The 19,341-nt window shown below is 35.9% G+C and overlaps 1 protein-coding gene across 2 annotated transcripts in view; it reads left to right on the top strand.

The window, feature by feature from the left end:
- The window catches only part of OGFRL1 (opioid growth factor receptor like 1), a 30,572-nt gene extending 11,597 nt beyond the window's left edge, over nt 1–18,975 (top strand). For both annotated transcript variants that reach the window (XM_021000150.2, XM_021000149.2), the window contains exons 5-7: nt 79–145; nt 260–405; nt 13,105–18,975. In XM_021000150.2, coding sequence (XP_020855809.1) covers nt 79–145; nt 260–405; nt 13,105–13,873 — 982 coding nt within the window. In that variant the 3' untranslated portion in view covers nt 13,874–18,975. The remainder of the gene's footprint in view (nt 1–78; nt 146–259; nt 406–13,104) is intronic.
- The last annotated feature ends 366 nt before the right edge of the window (nt 18,976–19,341 follow it).

Genomic DNA, 19,341 nt, shown 5'->3' with positions numbered 1-19,341 from the left:
CATGACTTGTTTAATTATTTGTGTTAACCAAACTACACAAAAATAAAACTTCAATTTTTCTTTCTTTCTTTTAAACAGGCTTTTCCCACTGAGAGAACAAGGTTTGAACTTTTATGCTAAAGAGCTAACTACATATGAAATTGAGGTAATATATATCACAGCTTTATTTTTTATGTACTATATATTCAAGGTTAACATGATAATTGTACAGTATATGTATTCCAGAGTAATTTTAGCTGAATTTGTTTTTCTCTGTTAGGAATTCAAAAAAACAAAAGAAGCAACGAGAAGGTTCTTCTTGGCTTATAAAATGATGTTAGAATTTTTTGGAATGAAGCTGACTGATAAAACTGGAAATGTGGTTCGGGCTACTAATTGGCAGGAACGATTTCAGCATCTCAATGAGTAAGTAAAGCAGTCCTTTAGAAATCTTGGGCCCCATCCTTTCCAACCATTTCAATCACTTGCTCCTTGAAAGTCTGGATCAGTGAGGGCCAAGACCTTTCATTTAAGTTATTTTAAAAGTATGTGATTTGTGTACGTATTCCACCAATTTGTTTATGTATCCCACCAAATTTTCCCTTGCTATCATTTAGCTGAAAAAAGAGAGAATTTTTCTTGTTAACTTGAAAACTCTTGAAAAAATGTAAAAATCAGTATATTTGGGACAGGCTGACAACTTTTTTTGGCTGAGATTTTTAGAATTGTCATTAATCCTTATAACCAAAGGCCCATTTTATTAATATTTTCTTGGTCCCCTTGCAAACTGATTTTTCATGTTAATTGGAGGATGACATCTTTGTTGGACTGAAAAACAGCTTTAAAGCATTTTTAGAACATTATAATTAGCTGAACTAGACAAGTAGAGACAAGGGAAAAAATACCCATTAACATTAACCTAAACATTTTTTCTTCACCAAAACACTTCAGAGGTTTATGCATCATAAAATTAAAATTTTACTAAGGCCTTTATGTGCTTAGTCTTGATTTTATTAAATATGGGTATGTGCAAGAGTTTTTATTGACTCCTTTCTATAACATTATTAGATATAGTCAACTTCATTTTCAAAAGACTAGTTTAAAAAAACCATGGAGATTTGGGTCTAACACTTTATGATTTTGATGAGAAGACTCATAATCTATCAACATGTGTTTATTAAATGCCTAATATGTTCCTGGCATTGAGTTAGGTGCTGGGGATACAAGGACAAAGAGAAACAATCCTGAGTTCTAGGAGCTTATATTGTAGTAGGGAAATAATAAGTACATTCGAATGAATGAAAAGGCATTTGATAAGTGCTCACTGCATGCTAAGCATATATAAATATGTAGATAAAGAATTAAGTTTATGTGGGTACCTGATTTATTTTGCACCTTTAAAACAAAGTGTATGCATTTCTGCCTTGTCATGCAATTAGCTGCTTGTGGATGTAATTTTCTTCTTATGAAATTTTAATTCATTTTGTAGAAAACTCAGAGTTACATGGAACTAATTTATTATTCTTTAGCAGTGTCAGGCTATGGACCCAGCACTGTAAAAATTTTGCATCTTTGAAGTAGATATGCAAGAATTTTCCTTTCCTAAATATGCCTTCCCTATTTCCAAAATTCAAAATATTATTTTGCAATTATTTTTCCTTAGACTTCATAACTCCCTCCACTCCCCCCAAGCAGAAAGTACCTCAAAACAAAACAAAAACAGCCCACTCTTCAATCAGCCATAATGGCTGTCGGCCCAGGATCCTTGGGGATTTCAATGCTAGACAAATAATTTTCCCCTTGGGGATACTTTGTATAAAGTAGATATTTTGAAGTAGCAATGGGTGGCTCCCTATTGGTTAGAGTCAGGGGAAGAGAAATTGTGTTACAGTAACATTCTCTCTTCTACCCTTACTGCTTTCCATTCCTTTCGATCTTTTGTTTTCCTTTCACCTTCTCTGTATTTTAGGCAGACCCTGACTAGCATGAAATATATATAGTAAATATTGGGAAACAAAGCCCCTTCCAGTTTGAGACAGAGGAGCCATAATGTATTGTCTTTTCCAAATTCAGAACTTGAAAGGAAAACAAATCTTATACTTAAACAACACCTTTCAACTACTCTTCAAAGTATCTCCCTTTCTCTATCTCACAAATAGGTTTAAAGTCTCTTTTTAAATTGAAATGATTTTGATTGTAGCTTAGAACCCTTTCACTCTAGTGCTCTCTCTCTTTCTCCCCCTCCTCTCTCTCTCCCTCCCTCTCTCTCTCCCTCTCCCTCCCTATCTCTCTCTCTCTCCCCTGTCTCTCTCTCTCTCTTCCCCCCGTCTCTGTCTCTGTCTCTCTTTCCCCCTCTCTTCCCTGTCTCTCTCTCTCCTTCTTTCTCCCTCACACACCCATTATATATATATATATATACACACATATAGACATATCTATATATCTATATCTAGATATAAGTACTAATCTATCCTCATTTTAGAGTAAATACATAAAGGAGAAAAGAAAAAAAAGAAGTGGGAGGAGAAAGTATATGAACTAACATATTTTTGTGGGACCCTGGTTAGGTTAGCTATTTCATTATCCTCATTTTACATTGAAATGTACCACCCCATCAATCAATAAACATTAAAGTCCTAGTGTGTGCCGGGTACTATGCTAGGGGTTAATGAAAGTAAAAACGAAGGCAAAAGAAAGTCTTCTGCCTTCAACTAGCTTATATTCTGTTTTTGGGGGACAATACATACTTATGGAAATATATAAAAATTGTTGCAAGCTATTTTTTGGGGGGAGATGGCATGACTTAAACCCAGGTCTTTCAAACTCTGAAGTTGTCTATCCACTCTACCTTTTACTGATCCTCACTGATTTGTTGAGAATGTTTGTTATTGACTATAAATAATACATTAGGAGTTCAGAGAAGGGAGAGCTCAGTCTGGACTGGAATAATTGGAGAAGGCTTTATGGAGGAGGTGGGACATGGAGGATGAGCAAAATTAGGAGATGCTGAAGGAGTAATGGCATTCTAGGCAAGGGAAAGAACATGAACAAAGGTGAGAATGAATAGGATGTATGTGGGGAATAGTGAGGAAACTGACTAGACTGTAGTGAAGGGTTTGTATTGGGGAGTAATGAGAAATAAAGGTGGATAGGTGGGGTGGGACCAGATGTAAATAAGATTGGACAAGTAGCGTGGGATCAGATTGCCAAAGGAGAGTGAGTAGAGAAGAGGCCCAGGGATGGATACTATTGACAAGAAATGTGGAGATACAGAATGAAGTTGGATTATGATTGGCCAGGTATGTGTCATTCCCCAGCAGCACTTTGTAGTCCTGGAGCAGAAATGTAGAAGGTGGAAAGTGGAATGTTTCAGTACAGTGGGGATGTTTCATTGCACTCTACACACTGTTTCTAAAATCTTGCCCTAACGGACAGAAAAGGAGCTGTCATCAGGGTTACAGCCTTTTTTTTTTCATAACTTGGGACTGTGGAGGGAGCTTTGGAGTCTCTATAAATTATATGCTTTGTGGGATATAGGGCAAGGAAGGAGGAATTCATATGTGGGTTATGTAATTTAAGGAGAGGAGAGGGGAAGAGCTGATTATTTTGAGTCAATCAATCAACAAGCATTTATTAATCACTTATTATATACCGGGCACTGTACTAAATGTTGGGGATATTCTTTGTTCAGTTGTTTCAGTTGTGTCCAACTCTTTATGACCCTATTTGGTTTTTTTTGTTTGTTTGTTCTTTGTTTTTTGGCAAAGATACTGCAGTGGTTCACCATTTTCTTCTCCAGCTCATTTTTACAGATAAAGAACTGGGGCAAACAGGGTTAAGTGACTTACCCAGGGCCACACAGATAGTAAGTGTCTGAGGCTGGGTTTGAACAGAGTAGGACAAGTCTTCCTGACTCCAAGCCCAGAGCCCTATCTACTGTGCCACTTAGCTGCCCTACTGGGGATATAAAGAAAGACAAAAACACCATTGCTGCCCTCAAGGTGGGGAGGGGAAGAGGAGGGACAAAATGAAAATAACTCTGTGTGTGTGTGTGTGTGTGTGTGTGTGTGTGTGTATTTTTATATATGTATATATATATATATATATATATATATGTATAAAGAAGAAAGGCATATCTGCATGTGCATTATAAGGGGGTGGGAGAGACAGAACAGGTGCTGATCTGCATTGGTATGGAGAGTTTCCCCAAAACAATGATACCACAGGTCTGGTCCCAAACAACAGTGAGAATAATAACAACCACATACACATAAAGCTAATTTCTAAAATCTATTAAGATGTCTTTTTACCTCATAGTCAAAGAGGCTAAAAAATTGGCAAAGACATGTTGCTCTAAACATTGCTGGTGACTATTGTGAAATCACATTACTGTTTGTTAACTATTAGATGATGAGTTACAAGAAGGGAATGATCACAATTTGCTATTTAAATTTTAAAGAAAGAACTCTTGAACAGCCTTCCCATCTATCAACTCTCTGGATATCTCCTCCTCTTCCTTCTTTTTCTTGTCCTTATTTTTGTTTTTCTTCTTCTTCTCCTCCTCCCCCTCTTTCTCTTTTTCTTTTTCCTCCTCCTCTTCCTCCTTCAAGGGCCAGCCAAGTTGCAACAAAATTAGATTCCAGTCCTACCTCTGACACATCCTGGCAGTGTGACCACAGCCAAGTCTTTAACCTCTCCTGCCCTATGCAATTCTTTGAGACTATGTTGTTGACTAGTTGCCTCTACACATCAGTGGAGGAAGTTTTCTATGCTGATGAAATTTCAGGTCTGGATAAAACAGAACAACAAATATAAGCATATGTATGTATGAGATGAAGCTTGGCATAGAGTCTAGAAGGCTAGAGTTGGAGTTAGAAAGACCTGAATTTTAAGTCCTTCCTCTGACTCTTACTATTAGCTCTGTCACTATTGGCAAATCACTTAACATTTCTAAGACTGTAAGTCATAGAGCAGTTGTTGTTCTGTATCAGTGGAGGGTACGACATGAGGAGTTATGTACATACATGGATGACAACACTAGTCCAGAATGAAAGGAGTAAGGGGAAAATTATTATGGTCAGCAAAATAAGGTACTTTAAAATCAGTACAGACATTCTAAAAGATTAATTCCTTCATTTAAATCAGGAACGTACCAAGAAAGGCATTAAGCTAATAATGTTCTAACACTTTTAAATGGCATTGAGGGTGTCATAAAAAAATCTTTTTAAAAAAGTGGCCTTCCATTGGGATTTTTCTGGTAACCACATCCTGGTATGTGAAGCAATCATTTTGAAAGAGTATACCAATGTGACTTGCTTATGGCTACTTAGTAGTTTCCGTGTTTACAATTTATCATTGGTACCCTGAAAGTTGTCACTTCTTGATTTTTCTCATATGCTGTTCCTTTTTTTTATACACCCACACTCACTGACCCAAACAAAGAAATATACAAGACAGAAAATGAAACCCCACACATACAGTGTGTGAGTGTTTGTGTATCTATATCTTTGTATGTATATGTGCATGTGTCTCTGAGTGTTGGAGGGTGAGGATAGTAAAGCCCACCTCACATTTATGAGTGAAGTTTAATGGTTTGTATCACAGTACGCAGAAAAACAAGGCTCTTTTTCATCCTACCCCAAAAGCGTATTAAGTAATTCACTGAAAATGCTGTGCTATTGAAGGAAAAAAAATCTGCTCTTGAATTATGTGAATTGCTTCAGAATGGAACCTTTGATGTATAATGCCTTCTCTCTAATGATTCTATGTGCCATCAGAACTCCTCTTCTGATGAGTATGCATGTTATGTGCTTTGGCTATTGGTTAGACCTGGTCTCATTTAAACATTTTTAGAGAGAAGAGTGCACTTACTAAGCCCTCAATTATCTCTGCTTTTAGAGAGAATCAATGGTGCAAAACATCAGTTAAATGAAAAACTATATATAGATATGTTTCTATGAAGGTTTTTTTGGGAATGTTTAATATTTGTTAGGCATCAATTTGTAACTCCAATTAAATTGTCTAGATTAATATGGAAAAAATATGATTTTTGCATTTTCCACAAACACATCAATTAGTCTAAGTAGGCTGCAATTTAGAAACTTGCTAGGTATCAGGGAAAAGTTGGCTATTGTTAAATTACTTGCTATAGAGAATTTAAAATATGAACCGTGTACCATGCAGGTAATTGAAAGTTGGCTGTTTGGTGATTTTGACCTTTGAAAACAAAGTTTAGGTTGATTCAACAAATCAAGATGATGTAAGTGGACTTTCACAACTGACTCAGTGTTGTTATTCCCCTGACATTCCATTTCCATCTCTGTGTCTCAGCACTGGCTGTCCCCCATGCCTGTAATATACTCCCTCCTTACCACCCTCATACTTAGAATCTCTGGTTTCCTTTAAGATTCAGCCACAAGTATCACCTTCTACATGAAGTTTTTCCTGGTCCCTTTAGCTGCTATGTATTCTCTGTCTGAAAATGACCTTGAATTGATTTTGTATAGACTAGATATGGGTTCTGGGCCTGTGATTTCACTGATAAAGGGAATGCTTAGATAAGGAAGCTATCATTTTAGATTGGCATCTTCACTGCATTTTATAGTCCTAGAGAGTTGCCTAAAGTATTGAGAGATTAAGTGACTTGCCCAGTATGGGTCAAAGGCAGGACTTGAACTCTGGTCTTCCTGGACATCTACCAATCTATTCACTACCCCATGCTACCTTTGTTTTGTATATGTGTATATACATACAGTGTATATAGTTATACAATGCATATATATATATATATATATATATATATACACACACACACACACATATACATACACATACACATGTTTATATATGTGTTTGTGATATATAAATATATGTAGTGTGTGTATGTATATACATATGTATATTATATATATATGTATATATGTGTGTGTATATAGCCAGATGTAAGCTTTTACTTCTGGCTAAATCCTAATTTTAGCCCTGTTCTCTGACCATCTCTACAAGAATCTTGGACTCTCAGTGGGTTTCCTGGCTCTGAAAGGTGAATTTTTGCCTTACCTTGGGGCCTAACCCCTTATGCCACTTCAAGGACGTCTCCTTACCATGTCTTCTTTCCCTCATTTGGGTTCCCCCTGAATTTCAGTATCCTATTATGTATCACCTTCCATATTTCAATATAGGCTTCTTGAGGGAAGGAGCCATTGTATTTGCTTGCATTTATATTCTTATTGTGTAGTACAGTGCCTAGAACATAGTAAGCACCTGACAAATACTTAATCTGTCTATCTGAATTCAGACCAGGAGCTATTTCTCCCCACTGCCAGTGACAAGGCCTGGTTCATAGTAAGTGCTTAGTAAATGCTTGTTGACTGGTAGACTATCTGTCATTATAACTGGTAAATATATGGTTTGTAAAAGTGGGTCATGCCTAAATTCAACATAATTCAATCCAAGAAAATGCCTCCCTGATCTCCTTGCTTTGGGTAGATTTTTAAATCTTCTAAACTATTTTGATTAATCTGTGAGTTGAATGAGATTCTGCATTTCTTCAGAGCTCATTTAAGACAACTAATATCAGAGAGAGAGAGAGAGAGAGAGAGAGAGAGAGAGAGAGAGAGAGAGAGAGAGAGAGAGAGAGAGAGAGATCTAATAGACATGCTAATTATCCATTCTTCCAGATCTCTCCCTACAATGTTAGACCATCAGGAAGCAAAGTACCCGGACCAAACTAGCAAAGCCCCTTGTAGAAATGTCATTTAGTGAGGCATGATTCCATAGTATTTCTCTGCCTTTGTGGAGAGGGTTGGTAGGAGAGTCATTTAGTTGAAAACATTTTTTAAAAATCATAGTTAAGATATTGTTTGCTCAGTGTCCTTTATACTAGGATAAAAGATCCCACATAATAAATTCCTGCTTAATTCAAAGATAAATTTTCTCTCTTCAGATAATTCATATTTTCTGTTGCAAAAAAGGAAAAATCTATATAATGTAGTGGGTTTTTATCTTTTTTATTTATCTGGCAGAAAATTTAGGACTAATTTTATTGTTCTAGTATTTTATTCTGTTCAAATTAGGTACATGAAATCTTCTATACCCTCTGCTTTCTTTAGATTTACTTTGTTCTGCTTTATCTTTAAATACCTTGTCTCAAATTGTGTTCTATAAGTTGTATCAAGTCCTGTAGGAAGTAAGGTGCACATTTTAAATGAAAATTTATATTCTATAATGTCATTCTGGGTGCTGGCTGGCACTAGAATGCTTTTAGAGGATGTCATGAAACAATGTTGAGCTGGTCTAAAAGTGATTGAATCCTTACTTTTATAATGGTCATCCTTGTATTCATATCTGATTGACTTTCTGCTATACTCTACACAGTGACTCTTCTAAACCCTTTTTTTCTCTCCTCATGTTCCAAATGTTATCCCCACACCCCTTGCTTTCAGCAAATGACTTTTTTCTACTTTTCTGACAGAACCCAAACCATCTGTGTTGAACATTTTCGTTTCCCCTACCCACTCCTTAAAAGCTCTTTGTAGTTTTGAATATCCTATCCTCTTTTGTTTCAACCTCAGAGGATAAGGTGATCCTTCTTCTTTCCAAAGCTAGTCATTATATTTGAGTCCATGACCATATAAATGCCCATCCACTTTATGCACTTGCTCCATTGATCATTTGCCTCTCTCTTTTAATCAGTATTTCTTAAACTATTGGATTCTTCCCCTGCCCCACACATATAGATACACACACACACACACACACACACACATACATATATATATATATGAATATTTCTCATTTTTAAAACAACAATACAGCAAAGGGTGGGAACAGCCCATCGCTCAACCCTGCTATCCTCTCAAGTTGTTGTCTTATATTTGTCTTAACCTTCCTTGATAAACTTCCTGAAAGAATTGTATATGGTGTCTGCCTCTACTTCCTCACCACTCATTCATTCCTCATTCCTTTGCAGTGTGGTTTATACTCAAATGCTTCCATAGAGGCTACTGGTAATTCTTAATGGTTAAATTGAATGGACTTTTCTCAATTCTTATCTTTTTTGACCTTCTTGACCTTTTAGAATTGGACATTGTTGACCAGCCCCTTCTCTCTTTTCTTGTTTATCTAACATACCTGGTTTGTCTCCAGCCTCTTTTGAGTGTCTAAACTGTTCCTTCCCAGTTTCTTTCAACAGTTCATCATTCATCTCCTGCCCTCTAAGGGGCAGTGGCCTTCCAACCTTTTGCCTGGGCCTCTTCTCCTCAACTCCTATGACATGTTACGATGCAAATGGCTTTCTAATCTATACATCTCACTCTGATTTCCTTATTGAATTCCAGTCTCACATTTCCAACTGCCTGCTGGATATTTTTACTTGCATGTCTCTTTAATAGCTTAAATTAAACCTGTGTCAAACTTTAACTATTTCCTGCCTCCCCCCAAAAACCCCCCAACTTCTGTCCCTTCTCAAAACTTCCCCAATTTCATTTATGGCACCACTATTCTAAGTTACCAGATTCAAACCCTTAGAGAAATCTTTGACTCATCTTTCAACTTCATGCTCTACATGCAATTACTTGCCAATTCCTGTGAAATTTTTTCTAGCATCTCATATTCATATTCATATTCTAGCATCTCCACTCACTTGGTCACTACTATAGTTCAGCCTTCCTTTACCCCAACTGAAATTGTTTTTTCTCTCTTCAGATGTTCCTATAAAAACTTTTGTTTGGATTTCCCCTTTGCTCTCATTCATTATGTTGGATTATATTTAAGGAGCAGCATGATATACAAGTGCTATATTTGGAACACATTGTGGATTTGGAATAAGGATTGACTTAAGAGGGACAGTTTGAATCCCTGAGCTGCAACTTAGTAAATGCTACTATGGACAAATTACCTACTATCTCTCTGAACTTTGGTTTTCCCATTTGGGGAATATTTGGGGAACAGAGAGAACTGTGGTACCCAACTCTGAGGGTTGTTTTGAGTATCAAATGAGATAATAGGTACAGTGTTTCATAAGTTTTGAAACACTCTATAAATATCAGTTAGGAGAATCTTAGATCTAGAACTAAAAGGGTCTTTAGATGCCATCTAATCCAATTCCCTCACTCTGCATGGTCACACAGGTAGTATAAGAGGTAAGATTTGAACCCAGGTTCTCTAAAATCTCTGTGGAAAAGATGGAGCAGGTAACATCATATTCAGTGACAGGGCTGGGTATCATCATCCCTATGTAAAAGGACTTCACTTAAGTCCTGCTATCATGTATCATGGCAGGAAGGTGACTGCAAGTTTATAAAAGTTATACTTGAAAAGTGCAAGTCCTGCAAAAATGGAAAAAGTAGAAGTATGAATTATATGCCTATTCAAAAATCAGGGACATCAGCTATGATTTTGAGAGCCAAATCTATTTAAGGTTTCAGACATGTTTTCACTATTAGGTATGAAAGAATATTACTATTCTCAGAATTCCCTCCCCCTGCCCCACATCTTGGTTTTTACTAATGCTGAAACTCAGTATTCACAGTGAAATGGAAACCCAGAGTAATCACTGTTGTTTTCTGATATATTTCTTCAAGAGTTCTAACATTCACCCTACTGCCTGCCCTTTTCCAACTTGTAGGTCAGAGCTATGTTAAGTAGCATAGAGTTGTAGAAAGAGTACAAGTCAGGGAAAAAAAAGTCTTCTCTTGACTGTCAAGAATATTGGTCTCTTTGGAACTATGGCAGGAGTTAAAAATGTGGCTGGAGTCAGGGAGAGGGAGAAAAAGATCCAGAGCTTGGAATAGTCTTTCTGGGGACATATGATTCCCAGTCTTCTTATACCTCATTCTACTCCATGTATCTACAATCCATCAGAATTGCTGTTCCTTGCATCAGACCATCCATCTACCAATTCTGTATTTTTACTAGCTGTCTCCTGTGCTTGGAACGTGCTCTCTGCTCATTTCAACATTCTGGTTTCCTTCAAGTGGTGGTTAAAATACCATCTTCTGCAAGATGTGTTTCTTGGTTCTGAAAGCTAGCCTCTCCCACTACACCCCAAGATTACTTTCAGGTTACCCTATAAATATCTTATTTGTACATAGCTCTTTATCTCCCCCATTAGATCATGAACTCTTTGAGGGCAGGGATTATTTGTGCTTTTTTTTTTAAATTCCTAGTACTTTCTTGGCATATTGTTGTTTGTCCTTTCTCCTCAAAGAGGACCATGACATCAGGAAGGTGATGCCATGACTTGCAAGTGAATTAGATTTAAGTGAGTGAGAGCTGTGCAAAGTCACAAGCCTTACTTTCTCTTCCAGAGCCATCTGGGCCCTATGGCAAGATATACATCAGGACAACTGGAGATGGCCCTGGATACAGTGGGAGACCTTGGCCTTTTTAAGCTAAGGTCATTAACAGGTCTCAGTTTGACTGAGGCAAAGCCTATTCAGTGATTAAGGCTAGGTAAGAAATGAGGCAAACAGTAGCCTCTTTTACCTAGTCAAAAAAAAAAAGGATCAATCTGGGAGAGGAAAATCCTCAGGATTTCTGGCCAAAACAGAAACAGTTTTTATTTACATTTACTCTGAGCCATTAGGGCCCAAATAATGACCAGGAGGGGCTTGGGGTGGGACCTATTATTGGCCAATCAGTGACAGCCGGAGTGATCTGGGTTTAAGGCACGGTCCCAAAGAAAGAAATCTAGCCTGTAAACCCCAAGATATCTTTTGAGGTTTCAGTGATCAAAATTTAACATTCCTTTGGGCACATTGTAGGCTGTTAGTAAATGCTAGTTGATTTCACTTGTGGAATTCACAGGTGGGATGATTATTTCTAAATGGTTCAACAGAATTAATCTCAGAGAACCATTATTCATATCAAATGGAACACCAGGGTTCCCCTGAATATAGTTGTATGTAGACACACTGATTAAAGGAGGTGGAAAACACTTTTAGGGTAAAAGCCATTAGGAATAATATGTAGGGATTGGGTCGAATTTTTGGGAACCTGGAAGAAATATACTGAGGTATTTAAAGGCTGTCTGAAGGCTATGTATGCTTAGTTACATAAAAAGACCGGTGCAGAAAAGAAAAGTATTAGGTTTTGAAATGGGAGCAGTCTTTGGGATGTGGCAAACAGTGGTGATAGGTAGGCTTTGGAAAAGCTGGAGAGAATGCCATGGAATAGAAGAAAATAATAAGGTCATTGGATTTGCAGCAGATGCAAATAAGGTGGTCCTTTTTTCTTCTTATTGTTTTCTTTGCTAACCAGTTAGAATTGCTCACAAAGTGAATTTTTCCTTCATTCTTTTCCAATTGCTTAATTCTGCTGATTTTGCTGATCAACTCCTCCAAACTGCAGCTGGCAGCATTCAGCTGTGTCAGCCCTTGTTATGCGTATACAAATCACAATTACAAAAACAGTAGTGTTTTTACAATTAAGTGGTTAGTTATACTATTGATTCTCAGAGTACTTAATAAACAAATATTAATTCCTCCAACATCACTGGGAATAATTCTTATTCTGTGTGTTTTTTTCTAATAGAAAGCATTAAACAAAGAATGTGTTTGTATTACAGAGACTTGTTTGATTTTTCACACAAATCAGTAAATGTGTTTTGAAGAATGTTGGTTCTGGAGTCAGAGGACCTAGGTTTGAATCACAGCTCAACTACTGAGTGACCCTGGGCAAATCACAACTTCTCTAGGCACGTTTCCTCACCTGCAATTGAAAGGGTTGAATATAAGGATCTCTGATGTCCCTTGGAATAAAGATCTGTGACTTCATTGGGATAGGGAACTTTCAGGTGAAGAAACTCCATTGGTATAAGTCAATACCTCTGCCAATTAGAGTCTCTGAAAGTTGCCTAGAGCATTGAGAGGTTAAGTGACCTACCCAACTTAGCCACTATGTGTCAAAGGGTGGCTTGGAGGCCAGCTTACTACTCACTATTCCATGTTATTTCTTATATTAGTCTAAATAAAATGTCCCAATTTATTCTTTCCTTCAAGGATCCTTTTCCATTTAAAGGTAATATGACATTTCACCTTCTTACTTGTCCATAGAACTTGTCTAGTAGTTTTGATTCCCTGTTTTTTTCCATCTGCTTTTTTCCTGATTGCTATTCATGTCTTCCAGGTCTCAGCACAACTACTTAAGAATTACCAGGATTCTGAAAAGCCTTGGTGAGCTTGGATATGAACATTTTAAATCCCCTCTTGTAAAATTTATTCTTCAAGAGGCCCTTGTAGAGAACACTCTTCCAAATATCAAGCAGAGTGCTTTGGAATATTTTGTTTATACTATTAGAGACAGAAGAGAAAGAAGGAAGCTCCTCCGGTATGCTCAACAACACTACACCCCTCCAGATCATTTTATTTGGGGACCTGCTAAAAAACAAAAGCCTGAAGGAAGCAAAGCAGCAAAGACCCCTACATCTCCTGTCTCTGGTCACAATAGTCAATCTTCTATGCACAAAAAATCCAAGGAATCTAAGAATAACCCCACAGCTGTTCATTTAAGTAGCAAAGCAGCTGAAGAAAATAAAGCAGAATTGAAAGAAAATGAAGAAAATGCAGATCGGCCTGGAATGGAAGCTGGTAATGAAATTGCCAAGCGAAGAAATAGTGAAAAGGATAGCAGTGCTGAAAGTCCAAATTCTAAGCCAGAAAAAACTATTAATAATCTCTTAGATAAAAAAGAGAATGCTGCTTCTCTTGAAAAAGGTGAGGACAGTGAATGTCAGAGACTGGATTGTGAAAATTCAGGAGTTAAAAGGAAAGTTTCCTCTGATGAGGATAGCAAGAACTGCTCTAGTAACTGTTCAGAAAATCCACAAACCAGTTTAGGTAGGGAAAAAACTATTGTCGAACCCATCCCAAAGAACAAAGATGAAGTCAGATCCTAAAATTGGGACCTAGACATCTGCTTGTGACTCCTGCTGTAAACAATTTGTGTTGTTGTTTTCATTTTGGAAGTCTTAAGATGCATCAGATAATGCTTTTAGGCTCTGAGTTTTCAAATTCAGTTTTGTACACAGTTTATAATAGCTTTAAAATAACATACTTGGTACCTTGAAACAACTGTCTGTGTTTGACCTAGAAATAGTTCCTTTTAGAATAGATTGCATTCTATACAGGGAAAAACAACAGTTCTGTTGTGTTGTGTTACACTGCTTCATTTCACTTAGTTTCTTTAAAATGAAAGAAAGTAGAGGTCTCTGGTCTCCTCAGAAGTATTCCAAAAGCAATTTGGTCTTTGAGGAGTACCTCAAAAAAAAGCTTATTTTGAAAATCTTCAAAATGAAAAAGATATTCTTGGTTTAGTCACCCTGATATGCCTAAATCCCACTTTTTAAATCTTTGTAAATTGATAAGATAAGTTGCCAGGCAGCATTGAGACCTTCCCATACAAAGGATTATGCTGACCTTCAACTTGAATTTGAAATAGGATGTTGGCTGGAGTGTAACTTAAATTCTGTAGATTTTCTCTTGAACAAATGATAGCTATGTTTTCCTGAGCTAAGCACTTAATATAAATTTTGATGCTAAAGACACAGAGAAACATTATTTCTGAGGATGATGTGTTTGCTTTTAGGTATTGATCTTGTGTCTTTCAAATAATTATGTATATACAGAAAAACAAGATATGAAGAATGAAAAGAGGAAGGGTTTTTTTTTTAAATCCTTAAAAACAGAGTCATGAAACCCGTTCTCCTTTGCAAGGCATTTAACAGTATAAACACAAATATCTCTATAAGGTGCCTTATAAGATAGATAGATTGATGTGGTCCTCTATATAATGAATAAAAAAGGACTGTATGATTCCCCTTTCTAAAGTGCTAGGCTTTGAAATTGAAAAAAAAGGTTGAAATTCATTACACTTGGTAATACTTTGAATACTTTGAATGTAGGAAACCAAACCATCCGAGATTTCGTCTCTGCAGGCATTTATGTCATCAATGCAGGTTGCTAACCTTAGTAGATAGTTCCACGACTTGCTGTAGATTAAAAAAAAATCACGATGGCCAACATTCTAGTGATAAGCCTCCCCAAACTTAGGCTAGTTCTCACACGACAGACACAATACACATGGCCATATGTGAAGTCTTCAAGCTTGCCTTCAAGGATCTGCCAGAAATTGTGCTATACTTGCATAGCCTTTGAAGATGTAAGGGTAACTTACCCAAATATCACAGGAAGTCATTGAAGTGGGCTTTTCATGGGGGTTTTAATATACATATCTTAACTTTCAAAACTCTGTATGACTTATTTTTAATTGGGTTACTTGTAGAAAAGGAGGAATCATAATCATTTTAGTAAGAATTTTATAGCATGCACCTTGAACTTACTCTTATCAATAGGTACAGTATTTTTGTTCATTTCTTTTGGGAAGAAGCTGTTTTCCTTATTTTGCTTTACTTTTTTTTTTTTGCTAGGGGCATTTTGAAAGTTGTAAATCCAGAAAAATTCTATTTTGAATTACATTGCACGTGTTTTTGTTGATCTACTATCTTTCAGTGTTATATTTTAGAGGTCTTAGAAAATATCCAGCCATTGCTTCCCTACCCCACATAGCTCCCAAGTTCAATAGATTATTAGAGATATGTTTGTTACTCCGTTTGATTTTTTTTGAAGTTTAATTGTGAATTTTTACACAAAATGAAATCCCATATCAATGGCTATATCAATGAATGATGTCATAGTTTTCTGAAACATGAATGGTGATAATTATTTGTCATGATAATAAGTATCATTTCTTTGTCATGATAATAAGTACAAGTTTAATTAGTTTAAATTTTGTAAAGTGCCTATTTTTGCTTTCTCTTTATGCAATGGTTCTATGGTTATATTGAGCTTTTACATATCCCTTTCTTGATTCTATGCAGGAAATATGTAGAATAACGTGTGGTGCCTAGCATAGCACCATGCCTTTGTGGGTACCTCATAAATGCTGTATGATGTGAGTTGGGGGAGAAGAGAGGCTCCCACATTTGATTGGTTGTTTGATGATAGATAAGAAAAGGACAATGTTGACAATGAATAATCTTTAAGAGCTTATTAAAAATAATAGATTTATTCAATTGTTGAAAGTACCTTTGCATTTCAGACATGTGTTTCTGTACTCAGTGCTCATAGCTGTGTTCTCAGAATATTAAGTAAACAGCTAATATTAGTAATCAGAGCAAAGTTATTAAATAATTGTTTAATAGAATATAACCTTTTATTTAGTAATTATAGCATATCATAACTCATTGAGGTGGAAACGGAGTCTAGATTGTCCATGGCAATAATAATAATAGTTGACATTTATATGGCGCTTTACAGTATATTATCTCATTTGGTCCCAATAACAACCTAGTGAATTAGGTAACTACAGGTATGATATTCCCATTTTACAGATGAGGAAAATAAAGCTCCCAGGGAGTAAATGACTTGTCCATAGTCACACAGGTAGAAAATATCAGAGGCAGGATTCAGGCCTAAGTCTCTCCTGATTCCAAGTCCAGCATTGTCCATTACTCTTTAAAAATATTTTTCTAATTAAGAGTTCCTTTTCTTGTATATGATATTGTCTAACTTGTTTCATGAAATTTTCTAATACATAGTCCTACAGAGAAAACTGAGTTTCTTCCACATGGATTCTGGTCTTCCTCATGCTAGAGGCTTTTTGAAATGTAGTTAAGGTAAAAGAGGGTTTTTGAGAGGAGAATAAAGGCTAGTGAGAAAATATAATCCTTTTTGCAGCTGCACAAAGTGCCAAATATCTTGTATTTGTTTTTCTATCAAGAATACTCTGTGAATTTAGTAGCTTGTTTTATAAGGTATGCAGAAAATGCATTTCTATGTTTTTGAAACAGGAATCAGCCCTGTAGGTCTGGTTTTGTCATCTTATATTAAAATACACACATACAACTATTGTTGTGATTACTAAGGCATATTGAAAAGCTATTATTACCAAAAATTCAGTGAAGCGTGTCTAAAGTGCCAGAAACATTATTGAGCCTTTGTGATATATATTCCTTATCCTGTACCTGAGGCTACAAGGGTATGCAGTCAGTTATTGATATAATGGTAACTTGTATTTCACGGCAAATAAATGTAATGCTGCATGGATTATTCTAGGATGTTTCTAATAATTTGCCATTTCACTTTTTTTGTACTGGAAATGAAAAAATCTATACCATTAAACAATTTTGCTATTCACCATACAGTTCTGGTGATTGTTCCCATAAAAAAGCTCCAAGGAATTTGATTAGAGATTTAAGTGGAAATGTCAGTTTTCTCTCAATCAAGTGTATTATGTACTTCAAAAAATACTTTAACTCCATTTTCAATTCATGATTTGAAGTCACTTTTTTTTAAAGCCTATGGAAGAAAACAAACTCTGTGACCACAGACTAACACAATAATTAGGGAGATTCTAAATAACCTTTTTTGCCAAGTAGGGAGGCTTCCAGTTAGCCTTTTTATTAGTCATCATGGATTCAGATTTTGTTGGGCAGAAATATGTATTCTTCGTTAAGCTCTTTTCTGAATAGCAGTCTGATTTTTTTGGAGGGGTAGTTGGGAATAGAAGTTGTGTAGCATATTATGTATGCATTGCTTTAATAAGTTCAGTAAGAGGAAGCTTCATTTTAATATCAAAATTGATAAAAGACAATTTATTGTTTCTTTAAAAATCAAATTTGGCTGTTAAAATTTCTAATAATTGACTTATCTAATCCCCAGTAACTAAATCTAGCAAATCAGACACCACATTTTTAAGCATTTTCATATATTCCTTCCCACCCCAGAAAAAAGGACAATATGAGCTGTTCTGTTTTGCATTGTCTTGGTTGCTGACTACATCTGTAGCTACTTTATTAGGCCTCCCCTCTCCTAGGGGGAAGTTCCTACTTAGTTCTAGTAATAACACCTCTCCAAATTTGACAATAGATGCAGTCATTAGGCAAAGTCCAGGTTGAAAGTAAGCACTCTAACTTCTACCAGAGCAAGATCTAAATACTATGGTAGAAGAAGTTATAAACACAGTAATATTTAAAGTCCAGCCAAGGAGATAGATCCAGGATGCCACCTTGGAAGATCATTAAAGCTAGGGTGACTAATATTTCAGACTGCAGTTGTAGTTGTAGAGAAAGATGGCTGTCAGTGTAACACAAAAAAATCTGGGAACCCCAAAACAAGAGAACATATGTTTATTTACTCATTCTTCTTTCAACTTATAATTCTATACTGCTTATTGCACTAACTGATCTGTGTGGGTAATTTCTGGGGTGACAGTGAGGTTTTGTCTGCCTGTTCTTTCCCAATTCTGAATATCCCACCTACTCAGCAAAATGTATACAGGAATATTCTGTTTTTAAAAACCACATGTGATTGCAGCTAGTAATGATTTGCTTATAAGTAAGTATTCCTAGAGGTTTCCAGATGTGCCTTACAATAGTATAAGCAGTTTTCATTAAGAAGCTGACACTTTCATTTCTTTAAAAATTATAAGAAACCATAACATGATATAAAATCATAATATTTAATATCATGAATGAAATTGGTTTCCATGCAAGTTAATGTTCTTTTTTTTTTCTTTTGGAAAAATGGCCTCTTGGTGAGACTTGCGTTCATCCAAAGAGGGAAAGGGGAATTAAATGTATTTTCCATAAAATTAAATAAATATGTTGTTTTGGAGAAAGTGTTTGGAATAAAAAGCATAAACTATTTAGTGTGTTAAAAACTATTTTTGCTTTCTATTAATTAGTATATTTTATTTTTAGCTTTCAACACCTATCTTAGATAAATATGAAATATCATGTTTTTGTACGTGCTGATGTAAATGGCATATGGAAGTAGGGAAGGAAAGCCCTTTTGACTAACATGTTAGAAGTTTGACTCTAAGAAATTGTTCAAGGCATTTAAAAACTACTTTCACAACTGCTTTGACAAATTATGATTGCATGATTGAGTCCTGCTTTCCAAGATAATGATAATACTATCAATAAAAGAAATACTAATATCTCTGTTTTCTTTCTGGCTTGTTGACTTTTTTTTTCGTAAGGAATTATTTTAGTAGAGTATACACAAGATGCTGAAAATGTGTGTGTTCCTAAGTTAAAATCATCCCATTAAAACTGCAGATTTCATATGTACATTTCATTCTCCATAAGACAACACAGTTTTGGCTCAATTGAAATGAATGTCCTTATACCATGTATATGATAAGCAGTTGGTTGGCATCTTTTCATTGCATAGTATTCTGAGATCAACTTGACTCGTGTTATACAAATTAAAATTGCATGTAGATAATTATTCTCTGGGAAATACATTGCCCTATAATTTTTTTTTTGGCTTCTGAGTCAGAAGCTATTTTGGCAGTCTTATT

Source organism: Phascolarctos cinereus, unplaced genomic scaffold (genome assembly GCF_003287225.1).
Source record: "Phascolarctos cinereus isolate Bilbo 61053 unplaced genomic scaffold, phaCin_HiC Scaffold_5;HRSCAF=322, whole genome shotgun sequence".
Taxonomy (NCBI): domain Eukaryota; kingdom Metazoa; phylum Chordata; class Mammalia; order Diprotodontia; family Phascolarctidae; genus Phascolarctos; species Phascolarctos cinereus.
This window is presented reverse-complemented; position numbering and strand designations above follow the sequence as displayed.